Below are 19,056 nucleotides of genomic sequence, written 5' to 3' on the forward strand. Positions count from 1 at the left end.
TGTGGTTGGTACAGTAGACACAGGGCCCAAAGTAGAAAGGCTGAACTTTTGGAAAAAGTCCCACACCTGTATTAATAGCAGAAGTGTCACATCCACAGCGGCAGGCAATGTGAACCTGAGCTGTCAAGTGGAGCTGCCTGCTGAACGGATCACGGGGAGAGAGAAGCTGGGAACATTCACACCGGCAGGCAATGTGAACCTGAGCTGCCTGCTGAGCGGATCACGGGGAGAGAGAAGCTGGGAACATTCACACCGGCAGGCAATGTGAACCTGAGCTGCCTGCTGAGCGGATCACGGGGAGAGAGAAGCTGGGAACATTCACACAGGCAGGCAATGTGAACCTGAGCTGCCTGCTGAACGGATCACGGGGAGAGAGAAGCTGGGAACATTCACACAGGCAGGCAATGTGAACCTGAGCTGCCTGCTGAGCGGATCACGGGGAGAGAGAAGCTGGGAACATTCACACAGGCAGGCAATGTGAACCTGAGCTGCCTGCTGAACGGATCATGGGGAGAGAGAAGCTGGGAACATTCACACCGGCAGGCAATGTGAACCTGAGCTGCCTGTTGAACGGATCACGGGGAGAGAGAAGCTGGGAACATTCACACCGGCAGGCAATGTGAACCTGAGCTGCCTGCTGAACGGATCACGGGGAGAGAGAAGCTGGGAACATTCACACAGGCAGGCAATGTGAACCTGAGCTGCCTGCTGAACGGATCACGGGGAGAGAGAAGCTGGGAACATTCACACCGGCAGGCAATGTGAACCTGAGCTGCCTGCTGAACGGATCACGGGGAGAGAGAAGCTGGGAACATCCACACCGGCTGGCGTTCAACAGTAACACTACACACAAAAAAAAGAGAGAGCGAGAGCGATCAAAGAGCTCTGTTCTTTCTGAGTTCTGGCATGGCTGCTCTCTGACCAATAGAGTTTTATAGATGGCTGGTCTGGTGGCTGGTCAGTTGTAGGTCTATATCCATCAAGACATGACGTGTATACAGTACAACCTGCCAACTTGGCCACACAGACAGGCAGAATGGAGAGAGGGGTTGCTGCTCAGGGTCTCAGAGAGAAAGGTTACTGTTAAGGTTTTAAGAGGTGAGAAATACCATTGAACCTGAGACACTGACATAAATCAAGGCTCTACTTAGATCCAAGGGGCCAAAGCAAAGAGGGTACAGACCCACGGACCTGAAAATAGCTTGTATGAAGGGTAAGTCACTTGTATGACTTGACGCAGTGGTAACTGGGAAGCTCAATGTCAAGAACCTATTGACACACCTTCGTCTCGTTCTATACTGCTGGGCTTTCCAGATCATCCTGAGCAGAGCTGCTAGAATACACCAGACCTGAAAGTTCCTCACAGCATTAGTGGAACCTGCATTAATGGGAATAGAACAGGCTGAAAACATGCTGAGTGTGCGTCAGGGAGGGACCATAAACATTCTGATTATCACTCACACGATTTGTCCCTCTTCAGCCATAAAATTAAACAAGCCTGTTCCTCCACTTCACTGTAACTGGGCTCTGCACATTCATTGCATAGTAAGCATTCTCACAACATTTAGCGGATTTTTCAGGAGACAATATTTGCAGTGTGTTGCCTTTCAAAGAGAGGTTGAATATAAATACTCTCAGCTGATAGTCACAGTAAATGTCTCATTTTATTTTCTTTCAACATTTTTATGCAACAGGTTATTTCTGAGGAACATTGTCTAACCATGAGTGAGTGGTACAAGGTCACCAACACCAGTCTAACTGTTCCATCAGATGCCTGGGCCAAATCCCACCCTACTATAGCCCCTACCATGTGGTATCATCCTCAGACTGGGCCTCCCTGACACCTCCAGCACCACAGCCCATACAATACCCTGTTCTGTCAGACTGACCTAATCCTCCTTGACACCTCCAGCACCCTGTTCTGTCAGACTGACCTAATCCTCCTTGACACCCCCAGCACCCTGTTCTGTCAGACTGACCTAATCCTCCTTGACACCTCCAGCACCCTGTTCTGTCAGACTGACCTAATCCTCCTTGACACCTCCAGCACCCTGTTCTGTCAGACTGACCTAATCCTCCTTGACACCTCCAGCACCATGTTCTCTCGTTACATAGGAACAAACATGGCAGAGTGACAACAAACAGCCACAGGGCTGGCAGTAGACTGTAGTGTCTCTCTCTCATTGGTCACATTCCAAGAAAAGTGTTCATCATAACATACACCCACATGCCCAACAGTTTCCTCTTTTTGTACAATGACTCTTGCTCATTCACATTCCTGGCCTCATGCTACCTCTGGTGTTCTCTGAGCAGTTACAGAAACATCTGTTGCACACTGGCTGCGTCTCAAACAGCAACCTGTTCCCTATATTGTGCATAGAGCCCTATGGGATTCTGATCAAAAGTAGTGCACAATATAGGGAATAGGATGCCATTTAGGGTCTTCACTCTGCCTGGCCCTCCGTCACCAATCATAGGCAATGGAGGGCGAGGGGGTGAGAGAAGAGATGCTTTTTATTTTTTTTGCCAGGCTCTATCCCAGGAGTTCTGACTAATTGTCCCCAGACAAGAGTCACCAAAACGTAACAGTACGCAAGCCAAGAGCCCTGAGACAGCGGAGCAGAGCCCCGAGACAGCGGAGCAGAGCCCCGAGACAGCGGAGCAGAGCCCCGAGACAGCGGAGCAGAGCCCCGAGACAGCGGAGCAGAGCCCCGAGACAGCGGAGCAGAGCCCCGAGACAGCAGAGCAGAGCCCCGAGACAGCAGAGCAGAGCCCCGAGACAGCAGAGCAGAGCCCCGAGACAGCAGAGCAGAGCCCCGAGACAGCAGAGCAGAGCCCCGAGACAGCAGAGCAGAGCCCCGAGACAGCAGAGCAGAGCCCCGAGACAGCAGAGCAGAGCCCCGAGACAGCAGAGCAGAGCCCCGAGACAGCAGAGCAGAGCCCCGAGACAGCAGAGCAGAGCCCCGAGACAGCAGAGCAGAGCCCCGAGACAGCAGAGCAGAGCCCCGAGACAGCAGAGCAGAGCCCCGAGACAGCAGAGCAGAGCCCCGAGACAGCAGAGCAGAGCCCCGAGACAGCAGAGCCCTGAGACAGCAGAGCAGAGCCCTGAGAGAGCAGAGCAGAGCCCTGAGAGAGCAGAGCCCTGGATCATAGGTAAGCTCTACTCTCTCACACTCGGAGTGCTCATCCATCCCACCAGTCCAGGGCCAGGCAACACTGCTGCTGGCTCAATGTTTGTTCAGTAAGGGTGAATTGATGGATTAGAGGCAGTGAGATGGCCTGTGACACAGCTCTGGACAGAGAGGCTGCAGGATGGAATATTGATTTGGCAGGGCTATGCTGGAAACCATATAAATTGTGTGCGAGGCTTCCACTGGCTATCTTGTAGAAATGTATTTTAATCAACCCCACAATGTCAATAGTAAAATATTTAATCAGGGCTTCAGCACTAGATGTTCAGTACAAACAAAGGATGGATTAACTGTTCTGCCTAGAGCCGGCGATTGTAACCGGTCTGCAATTAACAGCAGTCAGCCTTCTCTCTTCTCCTCTCTAGAGCCCTTCATCTGATGCACAACCATGACAATTACAACACAGGCTGCACACAGCCCCAGACCCATTACTGTAAGATGCTCTGTCATTCTTTGCAAATAAACAGTGTGTGTGTGTATGTGAGAGAGAGTGACCACAGTTTCCTCAGGTTACAGTTACACCCTACAAGTGTGACAGGCATAGTCAAATAGGGGAAGCAATAATGGCTAACACAAATGCTTATCGAAAGACATTATAACATTGGAGTATTGCAGACTCTCCTTTCAAATGTCTGGGACAGTGAAATGTTAAAGAAATAGGTTGTATCATAGAATATAAGTAATCAACTTACAAATGATCTGATATGTAAATGCCTGGTTTGGCACACAGGAGGTTATTGGAGAAGTCAGTGCTGCTGCTGTATGCACTACAGTCAGTCAGTCCACACAGGAAATCAATGAGCCAGTTAATTAAGTGCAATGAAACACTCTAGGCACCAACACCAGGAGAACTGGCCTTGTGTATCATAGCAACACATAGCAGTAACTTGCTTCCCTAGCTACAACATAACCTTGCACTTCTGAAATTGCAAGTTCAAAATCAGACTAAATCGTCATACATACATATAAGTAATTTATAGGCTACAGTAAGGCAATGTCAAAGGTCAGCATACAACTCCATTTTTTTAGACTCTGCGATCCTTAGCCCTCAAGTCCATGCAACAATCTCACAGAATCACCACGGCCCCATTACACAGGGTTGTGAGCTTGCTGATATGAGGCCATTACCTTGAAGGCGTTTCAACACATGCCTATTAGACTAAGTGCCAAAGATTACAGCCAGCCCAGGTCAATACAATCAAACTATGACTCTAAGAGAAGAGGCTATCTGGGGCAACAAATAGCCTAGTGGTTAGAGCGTTGGGCCAGTAACTGAAAGGTTGCTAGATCGAATCCCTAAGTTGACAAGGTAAAAATCTGTCATTGTACCACTGAACAAGGCAGTTAACCCAATGTTCTTAGACCGTCATTGTAAATAAGAATTTGTTCTTAACCAACTTGACTAGTTAAATAAAGGTTAAATAAAATAAAACATCTACGGCAGACAGCGTCAAATGTCATCCATCTAGTGTATCCAGGCCTACAAGCTTAGATTAGATGTCTTACCTACGGCCGGAGCATCGTACTCATCTCCCAGCAGGATCTCTGGGGCAGAGTAGGCCAGCGAGCCACAGCTAGTAGTGAGCTTCTTCCCTGGCTGAAACTTGTTGCTGAAGCCAAAGTCAGTGAGCTTCACCACTCCCTGCTTCTCAAAGAACACCACATTCTCCGGCTTGAGGTCACGGTGCACCACATGCAGCCGGTGGCAGTAGGAGATGGCATGGACGATCTGGGCAAAGTACTTCTTGGCCAGCTCCTCGCTGAGGCCCTCCTCGTGCTTCATGATGTAATCGAACATGTCTCCTCCGTCGCCCAGCTCCAGGATCAGGTAGAGCTTGGTCTGCGTGTCGATGACTTCGTAGAGCCGGACAATGTTGGGGTGCTGTACCAGCTTCATACAACGCACTTCCTGGAACAGGTGACCCGTGGCAACTGTGTCCAACTTGGTCTTGTCGATGACCTTGACCGCCACCTTCTCCCCCGTGAAGACGTGGCGCGCCAGTTTGACCACGGCGAAGTGGCCCCGGCCCAGCGTCTTGTCCAGGTCATAGAGCCCTGCAATCTTGCCATCATACCCTCGTTTGAAGCCTGCCATGGCTGGGGATGGGTTTTAAGCAGTCTTGTGGGTCCACTTTACTTCAACACGTTGGATGTTAATTTCGTGCCCATGATGTCCACTTCCTAAGAGAGAAAATTACATCAGAATTTCAACAGAACAAATCTTCACTTAAAAGTGACTTGAAGGAAATGAGGCCTACCGCCTGACTCAAACCTTCATTGCGGAACATCTCACAGATTTGTAGTGGGTTCTGATCATTACTTCAAACAGTTGACAAACATTCTGTTTTGCAACAGAAATGACCATTTCTATTGGGAAGGTTCAGCATACAGTTAGGGCCCTACCTGTCCAGTAGATCTGTCCAGTAGAAACACTAGTTTTCATTGCAAAAACATAACATTTTGCGACTGTTTGGAGTAATGATTACACCCCTCAGTTTCTGTTGTTCAACAAAAACAAAGCCAAGGGTCTAGCAGTGAAGCTCGTAGATACATGAAGAAAAACTCAAAATTAACTTACAAAAGGGTTGATTTAATATATGTAACGTTTAGCCTTACAGACCCACTGAGTTTCAAAGTTGCAAGGAATTTGGACTGACAGGAGAATTGTGTTGAGCTTATTTTCAGGTTCAACTGGTAGGATTTAGTTAATGTAGCCATTAACCCCACGTGGGTTATTATAGTCAAAGACGTTCCATCATTCATAATCAATGGACGCTACAGTATTTCCTTCTTGAACATGTAGCCATAACATACTAGCCATAATATTACTAAATACCTAACTAGCTACAATGACAATGTAGCTGTGAATTGAAGCCAATACTGTACTACTAATGCATGCATACAGGGAACATGACTACTAGTTACATATAGGAAAGTATTTAGTGATGTAACATTATTTTAACTACCACACAATTGCTAAATGGGATCAGGTCAGGTGATTTGGTTGTCATGACAAGATACAGTACAGTAGCTAGCTCACTAATTTAGCTAGCTAGTTAGCCAATTTCAAGTGGCTAAAAGTTAGTTAACTAGCTATTTGACATGATTATACTTGGCTAGCTAATGTTTAAGTTAGTTAGTCCATGAAAGCAGTTGGCTAGTTAGCTAACGCGTAAACTTCCATCACATGAGACAGAGAAACAGCTTGATAGGCCTGTGTTAGCTACGTTACCGCACTAGTGCCTCGTTCATTCACCGAGTAACGCGTTAGCTATCTAACAACAGTAGCTAGCAAACGTTAGTTACTTAACTAGCTAGGTATTACTGGGTAACAACATATTTTGTCGTTGGATAAACTCATCTTGCGGCTCCGATTTAATTGTAATTTTCTCAAATAATTGTATGAACGAACGTTGGTTAACGTGAGTTTAGCTAACGTAACCTCAAATATACTGATAACTAACTAACCCTAGCTACAAGCTAGCAAGCTAACAACGGCTGGTCGGACTTACCACTCTCTCTCCAGTAAACATCAAGCCGAAATCTTCAGCTAGCTAGTACACTGGATGATAAATAATGTCCTTCGTTCTACCCCCGATAAAGTTTATTATTAGCTAATTGTATCCTCCTCTGTTGCGATTACCAATGACACTTACACGGTGCCTATGCCCAAACCTCATCAGTGAAACAAGGCATTGCAACGTTCCTGGGATTGAATTGCATCTCTCGTCGAAATCATTCTCCTCCCAGAAACTGTTGCGGCGGCGCCGTAAGTGTTCGGCGCATAGAGATAGATGGAAGACTAATGTTTGTATCTGTGCCATTGTAGGGTATGTGACAGCATGGGCAGCACCATTGAGACTCTCTCCATTTTAAAGTAGTCAGTTTCTTCTTTACGATTGACTGATCCCTCCTGGTGACCCTGTTGGAATCATGTCCATGAAGTTAGAAGTCCCACCCAGTAGACTACATTAAAGTGGTGGAAGCCCTCAATGGCGCTGCCCATGCTAATAAAGCATTTTGGCCACTACTAGGCCTCTATCATTCTCTATGGTTGGGCATCAACCGCATTAATTTCTGACGTCAATGAAACGTAGCTAGCTGGAAATAATCCCACAATGGTCCATACCAATGAAGAGGTCCGCAATAATAAGTGTATTTCACCAAGGCAATATGTGAAATAATACACATTAGTAGTTAAACACATCAATACTGACGCAATAATGGACCTCAAATGTCATGAAAATAACCAGGAAAAAAAGCACAATAGCCAACATCATCATGAGGCTGTATGTATGGCTTGGATATTCTGCCCTTGTTATAGCTAGCTATAGTCCAAAACAAGCATGCATACAAACATACACATCTAATACACATCGTATGACCATTGTCTTGTGCATTTCTTGGTCAGTGACATTTCTGCAAAAGAAATCTGACAATACCGCAAATAACGGTAGATTTCCATGACTGTTAAATATGAGACTGTGCTGCCCTCTAGTGGCTGACCGTTTTTTACTGTAATGTATTATTTTTGGTAGGCTACACAAAAGCCAGTTAGGCTTTGCATAGAATAGTATATTGTCACTTTTTTCTCATTAGTATATATAAAAAAAATCCACAGCTTGTGTTTTATAGACTAATGGTGTTCTAGATAATCTGCTCTCTACACAAAGTGGATGATTTGTTTCAAGTATGTGTTGCATTTACCTTATGGGAACTCAGAAGGGTAGTGTTGAATGTACAATAAATACACCAGGCTAGAATATTAAGATAGCAGTAGGTGGATAGTTTATCAGGTACTTTACCAGGAAAAGGGGTGTTTCTTGTAAATTGTACCTCTGTCTCTCCCAGCTAGGCTATTCGGGCACACACTACTACATGGATTGAATTTGAGTCACAAATGGCTCTCTGGTAAAAAAAATACGTGCACTAAATAGGGAACGGAGTCGCTTCATTACCATACTCTCTGGACACCTCTACCCGATAGCATAATACATCCGTACCTTCTGCACATGTGATACTTTACACACACATGTTTGTACAAAGCTCCGGTAGCTCCATTGCTGCTTAGCCCTCTGTTCCTCAATTCCACTGTCATGCAGCAAAATATATGGGTACCGTTTTGAAATCTTACTTGGCTTAAACTTTTTTTTTTTTTTTTTTTACCGACTTTTCAAAAAGTGATTGTGTATTTGGGGTCTTAGTCAAATTAATTATCTATATACTGCAAAAATTCAACTTTTCATTCGTTCTTGATTTGTAAACGTGCATTTGAAGTTTTCCGCATGTGTTCGAATCAATGTGCGAGTTTGATTGAATTCTTGCGTCTATATTTTGGGCGGTAACTACAGTATGAAACTTGAGGCTGTCCTTAGTTGAGAATAAAACATTTTTATGGTGTGCAGGTGTATTTTTGGTGTGGACAGTCAAGAGCGGGAGGCTAACCAATTTTTTTTTGCTAGCATCTTCCCCATCTGCCAGTGCTGTTCTTTAAAGTGAGTAAGACTAACGTTAGCGTGGTCAACTTGATTAAAAGCAAGTTAGTAGGTTTATCTAGTTTGAGGTTTTGCTACCATCTCACATGGCAGCAAATTAGCAAAAGTTTACCGACCAAGCCAGCATGTCAAACGAATGAACAGCTAGTTAGTAGCTACTAACGTTGTTTGAAACTTATGTTACAAGGTAGTTTCCTATCTTAACATTAGGTCATTCTTAGATTGTCACTATAACTACCAACTAACGTTGTGCTTTTGTTCCATTGCAATATATCGGTCTCCCTATTGAGTGTCTCCACAGGAATGTTTCGGCAAACAGACGCAATGACATCACCAACAGAGAAAATCGTGCTGAAAAGCACCTCAACAGTTTCCCTCAACGATCGGTGAGACTACCATTAGCCAGTGGTGATGAGTTTGCAGAGGCCACCTCCTGTACTCCATATCTTGCTCAGTCATAACAGGGTTTGCAATAAGTGTATTTTTCTCTTATCAGTCTTTCTTCCCCCTTGATACAACATCCAGAGTCCAAGGCCAAACTGGTCTGCTTGCTAGACTACTAGCTACAGCTGGATAATTGGGGGACTTCACCCATGTACACATGTGCATTGTATATGGAGGGCCTGATTGGTGTCAGTTTTGCCCCAGCTAACACACCTGACTTCAATAATCACCGGATCGTGGTCTTCAGTTTAGAATGACATTTGATTTAATCAGCTGTGTTTGCTAGGGATGGAGAAAGTGACACCAATCAGGCCCTCGACTGGAATAGCCCACCCCTGGTATAGGCAGTAAGGGCAGGGTAACGCAACTACAATGGATACAGTAGTATGCTAAGCAGTATGTTCTTAATTAACACAGGAGTCTGCTGCTGGGAGGACGGCTCATAACAATGGCTGGAACGGAGCAAATGGCATCAAATGCCTTGAAACCAGGTGTTTGCTGTATTTAGTAACATTTCACTAATGTCACTCCAGTCATTACCATAAGCCCGCTCTCCCCAATTACGCTGCCACCAGCCTCCTGTGGTTCTTAAACCCTCCCATCTCCTATCCTATATCACCCTATTCGACTGAGGGCCAAGTGTATGCAGGTTCACTCCCATGTACTTGATCAAGTAAAGTCACAGATCATTTAGGAACTCCCATCACCTGGTTGTCTAGGTCTTAATTGGACATATTTCAAAGGTAAGGTACAAACCAGCTGACACTCGGCCCTCCATGGAATGAGTTTGACACCCCTGCCCCATTCTGTCCTCCTTTATCCCTCAACCCCTGCTCCTCCAAGCTTCACGACCATGCTGAACAACAAGCAGCTGGAGCCAGTGGCTGTACGAGTCAACATGCAGCAGCAGCAAGTGGCCAGTGTCCGCAACAGGAGACTGGCTCTGCAGATGGAGAACAGGACCTCTGTGCAGGCTGCCCTGCAGCCCAAGGTGAGGGACCTAACCATCCGCTTTTCAACCTCTCTAGGTTAGTTAGTTTAAGTGTCACTAGTCCAGGGCTGCATTCAGTTCAGTGCAACATTCCATGACAGTTTGTACTGAAGGGCACGTTTCCCCAAAATGGTGTGCACCACTTTGGTGGGTGTGGCATGATCAATATGGGTGTGGCCATTTTGAAATCACAAAACGGGTGCAGCATAGACCATACCATCTGACCATACAATTTGATTTGATTGTATCAGTCACATGTGCTGAAATGCTTACTTATGAGCTCCTAACCAACAATGCAGTTTAATTATAAACAAATAGAATAAGAAATAAAAGTAACAAGTAATTAAAGAGCAGCAGTAAAATAACAATAGACTATATACAGGGGGGGTACCGGTACCGGTTAGTTGAGGTAATATGTACATGTCTGTAGAGTTATCTCCCTCTGCGCCACCATAATCACACTGTTCTTCAACTTGTCGTTTCCATTGAATTAAAAGCTGACGCACCCCAGATCAGAACTACCCCAGTATCACTATTTATTTTCCTTTTTCATCAGAGAAATTAAGAAGTGGACTAGATTAGAAGCGAATTTTGAAACCAAGGGCGCCACCTCCCGGGCATGTCATATCTTGACTTTCAGTTCATCTATTGAATTTAAATGGAATACACCCAAACTCTGTTGGTACGTTCCAATGTCCCACAGAGCCTGAAGCAGCGCCTGGGGAAGGGCGATGTCCTGGCAAGGCTAGGTCGGCCCATGGGGACCCTGATGCGGGGGGCCACCAGAAGCCAAGGGTTTGCTGTACGGGGACTGCGAGGAATGCATCGAGGAGGTTTCGGAGTGTGTGGAAACAACAGAAGGGGCTTTTTTAGAGGTGGCTATGCTTTCAGAGGTGGGTGTACTGTTTTTCAACTGTAACACAGTTGGAGCCAGTTGGAGCCAGTTTAACTTTGTATCCCTCTCTCGTTCAGGTGTGAATCAGATGCGTGCCCAGGGAGGGGTGACTAAGCTTAGGTTTCGTCAGGGCTTGAGGTTGCAAGGTGGCCAGCTGAACGATGCTGGAGTGCTGGTTACCTGCGGAGCCAGGAATGAACTGGGCCCGAGAGGAAGAGGTGAGAGTACTCTCTTAACTGTGTGTACTCTGCCCTCCCTTCTCCCACTGCCCTCGCTCATATCTTGTCATCCCTACCAGGCAGAGGAGCTGGTCTGGGCTTGCGGGGCCGGGGATGGTTCCGAGGCATGGGCAAACCTGAAAAAATCCCCACCAAAGAGGAGCTGGACAACCAACTAGACAACTACATGTCAATGACCAAGAGCCACCTAGACGCAGAGCTGGATTCCTACATGGCCATGGCAGGCTCCGACTACATGGAGTAGAACCCTGCTGGAAGACGGGTAGGCAGCATCAACAAATGCACTGAGGCTGTCCAGGGGTGATTCATTAGTAGAACTACCCCTCACTGGAAACAGATGGATGTGACAACCAGGGTCTCTGGCTTACTCAGAACTATTGTTAGAAGCACTATTTGTGAACAAATATATGGTGGTACACACACAAGCCCAGAAGCCTGTGTTATGTGGCTGAATTGGAGCTCTCTAGTCATACTTAAACTTATGTTATTTTCATCATTTATTCATTTATAAGCTTAGCTCAGTGCTGAGCAGGGTGGGCTAAAACATTGCCTAAGAAAGAAGTATGAAGGTCTGCAGGACTTGTCTAAGAAAATAATGACTTGTTCAGTAAAATCACAAGCCAACCAATTCTTTGCTCAGGTACATTGTGGGTTTGTCCAAGACACTTCACACTATAGATGTCATGTGTTTGCTACAATGTTATGTTACTTTCAAAACTGAGTTTATTTTTTTATTTTGTGTCATTTATTTGTGACAGCTTGTATTGTATGTACCTCAGCTAGCCAGGTTTGGCTGCATTGTGGATTTATATAGAAATGTTGATTTTAGTTTAGCTGAGAGAAATTGCCACCATTTGTAGTGGTAGAGAGCTGGGGAGAGCACTTCAAGCATGTTACTCAGGTCAGGTGACATGGGGAGGAACTTCGAGGATTCAAGATGGCTACAATTCTGCCAAGACAAAACATTTTATAATGGAATAACTAACATTTAAAGATGCTTACAGTGACACTTGAGTATTCCGTAGTGTGTTAGCTGCTGTAAATATACTTCTGGAACTCAAACGATAACTAACCTTAGCTACTATGTAGCTAGCTAGAAGCCAAACCGTACAGAAGCTACGTTATTTAGCCGTCTCATTAGAAGTTACTGACAGTCTAGAGTTCGTGCCCCCCTTACCAGCACAATGAGCGATTCCCGAACGTTCTCGATCTTAACACTGCTCCTGGTAGTACCTGCGTCAATTAGGTGAGTGTGCTATGTCACTGACTGAGCTGTCGTCAAACCTCTGACTCTTGTGAATGTGTAAACCAAACCATTCTATCATTTTCTTCTAGTGTCCATGGTGCTATTTCAGGAGAGGAATACTCTACTACAGGTAGACCCTAGCTAGTTAAATAACACTTAAATACAGATCGGGTAGCTGTAGACCCTAAAATTGAAGTTTCTAGCTATTGTAATCTCTTTATTTTGTAGCGATAAGCACAACATCCCTTCATTGCTGGCAAGAGGATGAGTTTTCGATTTTGACAGAGTGTGCAAGGTGCAACCCCTTTCAGATGGTGAGGGTTAAAATAATTCCTATTTTCTTGAACACCGTAATACTGATCAATAACATCTTAATTATGGCATCCCCTCACGTGTCTGTCTCCTCTAGAAATCATGGGCACCTTGCGCCCGAACTGGATTCATAGAAAAGATCAACTGTGCAAAAACCAACAAAGTTGAATACAAGAGGTAGCCTACCCCCTTTTTTGTATATTTTTATTATAGTATTTTCCTAAATTGATGCAACCGCCAATTCAGGTCCGACTACAATTATATCTTTCTCTTTTCTCAGCTGCCGTTCCTCTTGGATGGATGAGCGCCTATTCTGGAGGTTTGAGGGGATCATGATGTGCCTGACGGTAGTCTTGGTCCTGGTGGTTATAGCTCGTCAGAGAACCCTGGACCACCTGGCTTCTGAAAAGGTCCGCAGGCAGATCCTGTCCATATAGAGACTGGGTGCTGTTGTCCGGCGCTTGACCAATCAAATGTTTGAAGGACTTGAATGGCAAAACTTGCACATTGGTATCACTATTTCCATTTTGATCCCATGTTTTGTTGTGGCCTTATTTGTGAAATGTCTATGTGTAAGTATGACCCATACACTGCACAATAGTTATTGGTTTGAACTAATCTTACAATATGTTCCAAGTCATTACTGCACTATAGTTAATAATATTGCAGCACAGCATGTCTTTATGTTGTCATAGTTGATATCTTTTCTGTGTCTGTGATTAGAGTATAGTCCTGCCTAACTATTCCATGTGTCAGTTTTGGGGATTTGAACATGTCAACTTGGTCTCACTTCCTGACATTGTCTGCATTGTCACCATAATAACGGAGTTGGTCCAGCCAGAGAGATGAATACTACAAATATCTAGGTCTATGTGTTATTTTTGAATATGTACCCTATTTTCCTTTTAAAGATTGATTTCTGAAAAAGGGGTTTTACCAGCTACATAGATTACATTTTTTGGGCTGTGATCAATGTGCTTAGGGTGTATTTACCAATGATTGGTCAATCACGTTTGTGTGAAATTCAGGTCTCTCTAAACTATACATATCGATTTATTTATGGTGTCGTTTGACAAGCGTTTCCTTTTGGTTACACACTAGCTTAATAAAGAGCAGTGACACTATCAAGAGCAGTGTGCTGGTTTCTTCATTTTTCTGATCTTATTCATCTGTTACCAGGCACCTGCAACAAAGATGGCTCAGATGTGTGAGTGCCTTTTCAATTTTGGTTACACACTATTTGTAAAACCATGTTTCCTCTGATTTCTTACAGTATTTGTGTATTTTACAGCACTTAACACTATTCCTAATTATTACATTGCTGTAAGTGTGTAGCAAATTGTACAGTTTATTGCACTTTCTATTTATGACCAATAAAAATAAACTGTTAGGGTATGTGCACAATGTAGTTTTTTGTTAGTAAATATAGTTCTGCTTTTTTTTCTGCTTAAGTTGTGAAAGGAATTGGACAGTTTATTAATCAACATTTTTATTTAAAAAAGAGCCTCTCTTTTTCATATTTACAGAGCTTACCTTCATATCTGTGCTGAATGCACAACAACCAGAATGGTAGAATGAGAGGCAAATTAAAGAACACATGGATGGAACAGGTCAGAAGAAGGATATATATTAGAAGGTAGCGAAGCGAAATTTCAAAATCCTACTATATTTCAGACATAAATAAATGAACTAATACCATAACAAAAATAAATCACAAACACTTTAGGAAGAAGAGGTTGCACTTTGATCCTCTTGGACAGTCACATAGTTGGCCGTACCGTGGTCCCTTTTTCACTGTGCAGTAGTCACCGACAATACACTGGAAAGAAAATAGAACAAAAATGTTATGGTAGAATTTTACAAATGAGATATTCACAAGGAAGGAAAAGTTGACAGTACTTTTAAGTACCTTGACCACTAGATGTCGCCATAAGACAGTACTTTTCCCATCACAAACCTTCTACAAGATGGTCTGTCTTTTGCATAACATAAACAAAGCTCAAAGTTCCGTCTGTTTATTACATTTATGTTTTATTCCTCATTTTATAGTTTTTTTCTACAGAATAGTATTCATTCAGTGGGAAAACCCATCTATTCGTGGGGTTAAATGTACCCATTAGTTACTCCAAAGGCTGTGTATAATCTACATCAGTTCTGAATAGAATCCTTTGAGACTTTGTTTCTTTAGTAGCTATCAGTCGTCTTCAAAAAAAGGACACAGCATTAGCTTTTGGAGTGTTGATTTATTTTCCCCAGAACATGCTCTAGCAAGAATGTAGTCTTGACCCGCAATCCAAAAGGTGCCACCCACAACCCACCAGAGGGTCTGACCCACACATTTGGGAAATCGATCACCTATTCAACTATTCACCTGTGGTGTCTGAAATAGCTTGCTTACACTAGGAAGGTGGCTTTGTCTTCTTTCCCACACAGCCATTCTTCTGTTTTGGAGTTTCTCCAGGACGTTATGAAGGACACCCAGCTGCAACACACAGAGAAAAATCCTTCTGTATTGAAATGGCCCTACATCAAATCTGTCGCCTCACAATAGACCATGTTTATTGGTTAATTGCAATGACTCACTATGAATGTACAGTACATTTGGCCTATATGATCAAATAGTGTCAATAGCATTCTTTAATTGTATCGTAACCTCAACTAATACTTATCACTATAGCAGGTTACTCACCAGTTCCCTAGAGTCCTCTATAACTTCAGCCTTTGGTAGCCTTTCGTCTGTCCATCCTGCAACCACATGGGCTGATTGAGATAGGATGTACAAAAAGGAAATGAACACCAGCAAGATAGCTGCTGATTTTGCCATGTCTGTTTCTAATTGTTGTGTTTTCCACCTAGGGCTAGGCGGAACGGATAATCTACTGTTCGGTCAAGAGAGAGGCAGATAACCTATGTACTGCGCTTGTAGTGGAAGGTGCTGTCCAAGGTGCTGAACAGAAACCCCTGGGTTGATTTAGTCATCTGGGTTTAGCTTCTTTATCAGACACCCATCTAATAAAGAAGTCATACACACACACACACGTCCCTTTGTGTCATTAATCCCCATATAGCAGACTAGTAGGCTACAGAAACATACCACGAGGAAGATGCGAGGACAACATGTTTGTTTTCATTCTGTGTCTTAGTTGTTTGAGTTAATTGGATTGCATGGATTTCCCAAAGGTAAACTCCTAATGAGAATAAGCATACATGTGAGCTGAAAGGCATGTTTTTAAACGTGTTGACAGAGACTTTTTGGCTCTTTGTGGTCCAACCCCACTGTGACCGTGGGAAAGTGGCACAATTTTGTGAATGAGATGACATTGAATTCGTCCTTCTAAATATAGCATATCACCTTATTATTGCTGCAGGCCAGGGGCAGATTGGGACCAAAAATCGTCCCTGGAATTTCTAACACACTGGCCCATTCTCTTCCTTGAGCCCCCAACATCGGCCCATTCTTTTCCTTGAGCCCCCCACATTGTTCCATTCTCTTCCTTGAGCCCCCCACATTGTTCCATTATTTTCCGTGAGCCCCCCACATTGTTCCATTCTCTTCCTCGAGCCCCCCACATTGTTCCATTCTTTTCCTTGAGCCCCCCACATTGTTCCATTCTCTTCCTTGAGCCCCCCACATTGTTCCAATATTTTCCTTGAGCCCCCCACATTGTTCCATTCTCTTCCTCGAGCCCCCCACATTGTTCCATTCTCTTCCTTTAGTCCCCCACATCGGCCCCTATTATTAGCCAGATAATGATAACTTTACGCAAAAAACAACAACATGTTAGACAGATCCACTGGGCTAAAAATGGACCAGCCCATCTGGCATTTGCCCGAAATGCTAGATGGCCAGTCCGCCTATGCTGTAGTCCTGTTACATAATATGACAAAAAGACACCCCAGTTAATCTCTTGACTCACCTGATGTAATCTTTTCCTTATTTAGATGGATTAAATACCTCGGTAACGTCAGAGGGCGAGGATCTCGTACATGTATCATCCAAGGATTTCCATGTCATGACGTCATAAAATTCCAGGTAAAATCTCTATAGGGTTGGGAGAGAGAGAGAGAGAGAGCGAGAGAGAGAGAGAGAGAGAGAGAGAGAGCAAAGAAAGAGAGCACATTCATCCAGACCACAGCTCCACCAGCCACATCCACACCCCCACCCAGGAGCACCGCCAGGGATTTTGGGCCCCATGAAAAGATATCACATTGGGCTCCACCACCACCACCACAGGCCATGCCAACCCTGCGCAATTGCTGTAACCACACACCTCCAAAACCCAATCGATCCACTCAAAGCTTTAAATAACTCTACCTTTGCAGGCTTGCAACTCTCTTGTAGTCCAATATTTACTGTCCGATATTTCCTGACAGTGAGCTGTGAAAATATAACACTGTACAGACATGCATGCAACATTCTGCATACAGTGGAATTCACTATTTGATGCCAGACTGATCCCCTCTATAAGAAATGTGCTAAAGGCCATCTTTTACAGTCTAAATGTAATTTTAATGGTAAAAATCTTGAATGGAAAATTCATTCATTAACATGAATGAATAACTTAAAATAAATATAACTTAAATATACATCAACCTCTTCAATTAAAATAAATTAACATTATCATCTATAGAATGATATAACAGACAAAATGATAAAATCAGCAGCAGATTTTTGAACTAAGTATACATACCAACTAGAAAATAAGCAGTTGGAAAAGTGGAAATGGAAAATGCAAATGGGAATGAAAAGGCCTGATGGTGGCCCTAGAGGAAAGGTCAAGAGGTCACCAAATCAATAGGTTTTTTTCCACTTGGGGTCTTGATTGTGCACAACAAATTGTATGGCAATCCAGCCATTACTTTGAGATATATCTTGTTCTCAGTCTGTTCTCAGTCTTGTTATCAGCCTGTGGGCATCATTTGTATTGTGATCCAATATCTATAGCCATGCCTTACTCACCAAGAGCCCAGCGCCAAGCCTTCTTACTAGCAAAGTCCCTGATCAAGTCTTTGAAGTCCAGCTTTCTAGCTAACTGACTTTAAATGGACAGCATGGCAAGACTGCAAAGCCTGTCCTGGGACATAGTGGACCTCAAATAGTTGTTTAAATCAGTTTTAGCTTACTGAAAGCTCTCTCGCCACCAGCAACAGTCACAGGCAGTGTGCAAAATATACGTAAAGCAATGCACACTTTTCCAAAAATGCTTTGCAGCTGCATCTGACAAATTGCATTCAGGAGACCAAGAGGGAACAAGTGGCAGCGTATACATTGTTCAGGTGTCAGGAGACCAAGAGAAGTTAGGGGGGGTAAGTGTCAGCATATACAGTGTTCAGGTGTCAGGAGACTAAGAGAAGTTAGGGGGGGTAAGTGTCAGCATATACAGTGTTCATCTGTCTTACTTCATGTTGAAACTCAGGTGTAAGATCTCTGGAATACTTCATGTTGAAACTCAGGTGTCAGATCTCTGGAATACTTCATGTTGAAACTCAGGTGTCAGATCTCTGGAATAGTTCATGTTGAAACTCAGGTGTCAGATCTCTGTCTTACTTCATGTTGAAATTCAGGTGTCAGATCTCTGGAATACTTCATGTTGAAACTCAGGTGTAAGATCTCTGGAATACTTCATGTTGAAACTCAGGTGTCAGATCTCTGGAATAGTTCATGTTGAAACTCAGGTGTCAGATCTCTGTCTTACTTCATGTTGAAATTCAGGTGTCAGATCTCTGGAATACTTCATGTTGAAACTCAGGTGTAAGATCTCTGGAATACTTCATGTTGAAACTCAGGTTTTATACTGTCCTGAGCTGTCTCCTCTTGAGAGGTCTCATCATGGAATCTCTTCCTTTTCCTCTGGCAGCTGTGTTCCTTGCTAAATTGAGGTGCAACATCCATTTGCGTAGCAGTCAGTGTTTCCACAGACAGGAGAGACTCCCATCCATCTCTAAGAGCCTGCATCTCTTCCTTTAAGGCTCTGATATTGGCTGCCTCTGTGTCAAGTGAGATTTTTACTGACTGGAGAATCACATTCCTGTCCTCAATGCATTGCAGTACTTTCAGCCAGAGGAGGACAATAGCGTTGAATGACATGAAGTAGTTCTTTCCGACCACTAGCTTCTGATCTGGCCTCACTGGTGAGACTGCATGTTCCTGGATACGCTATCAAGGGTCTTGATGACACAAGGTAGGTGTTTTACTACAGGTTTAACAGCATCGATCCCTGCACTCCAGCAGGTATCAGAGAG

General features: G+C 44.0%; 2 protein-coding genes and 1 long non-coding RNA gene across 10 annotated transcripts in view; 1 reads left to right on the plus strand and 2 right to left on the minus strand.

Moving 5' to 3' along the window:
- LOC110507598 (SNF-related serine/threonine-protein kinase) overlaps positions 1-7,073 on the minus strand; it is a 58,599-nt gene extending 51,526 nt beyond the window's left edge. Inside the window, exons 1-2 of one of the 2 annotated variants that reach the window (XM_036966418.1) lie at positions 6,848-7,073; positions 4,698-5,372 (exon numbers count right to left, since the gene is read on the minus strand). In XM_036966418.1, the coding sequence (XP_036822313.1) occupies positions 4,698-5,286 (589 nt within the window). In that variant the 5' untranslated portion in view covers positions 5,287-5,372; positions 6,848-7,073. Of the gene's footprint in view, positions 1-4,697; positions 5,373-6,703 lie in introns of both variants that reach the window. The other variant, XM_036966409.1, reaches the window with a different exon arrangement.
- Positions 1,483-2,719, minus strand: LOC110507662. Its single transcript, XR_005040212.1, has 2 exons — positions 2,087-2,719; positions 1,483-2,041 (listed from the first exon to the last, which is right to left on the minus strand). It is a non-coding gene; the product is annotated as an uncharacterized LOC110507662 (long non-coding RNA).
- Positions 7,074-8,548: 1,475 nt separating the features above from the next.
- Positions 8,549-13,231, plus strand: LOC118936613 (chromatin target of PRMT1 protein-like). 7 transcript variants are annotated; one of them, XM_036966463.1, is made up of 9 exons: positions 8,549-8,686; positions 8,988-9,072; positions 9,974-10,121; positions 10,825-11,014; positions 11,094-11,234; positions 11,315-11,517; positions 12,591-12,631; positions 12,730-12,815; positions 12,911-12,990. In XM_036966463.1, the coding sequence occupies exons 2-6, from the start codon at positions 8,990-8,992 to the stop codon at positions 11,497-11,499; spliced, it is 747 nt and encodes a 248-aa protein (XP_036822358.1). In that variant the 5' UTR covers positions 8,549-8,686; positions 8,988-8,989; the 3' UTR covers positions 11,500-11,517; positions 12,591-12,631; positions 12,730-12,815; positions 12,911-12,990. The 7 variants fall into 7 exon arrangements, with proteins under 7 accessions (XP_036822358.1, XP_036822351.1, XP_036822342.1 ...); XM_036966456.1 differs by having other exon boundaries at positions 8,578-8,686; positions 8,977-9,072; positions 10,825-10,996; XM_036966429.1 differs by having other exon boundaries at positions 8,583-8,686; positions 8,977-9,072.
- Positions 13,232-19,056: the final 5,825 nt, after the last annotated feature.

The sequence above is a fragment of the Oncorhynchus mykiss genome, chromosome 3, assembly GCF_013265735.2.
Source record: "Oncorhynchus mykiss isolate Arlee chromosome 3, USDA_OmykA_1.1, whole genome shotgun sequence".
Taxonomy (NCBI): Eukaryota; Metazoa; Chordata; class Actinopteri; order Salmoniformes; family Salmonidae; genus Oncorhynchus; species Oncorhynchus mykiss.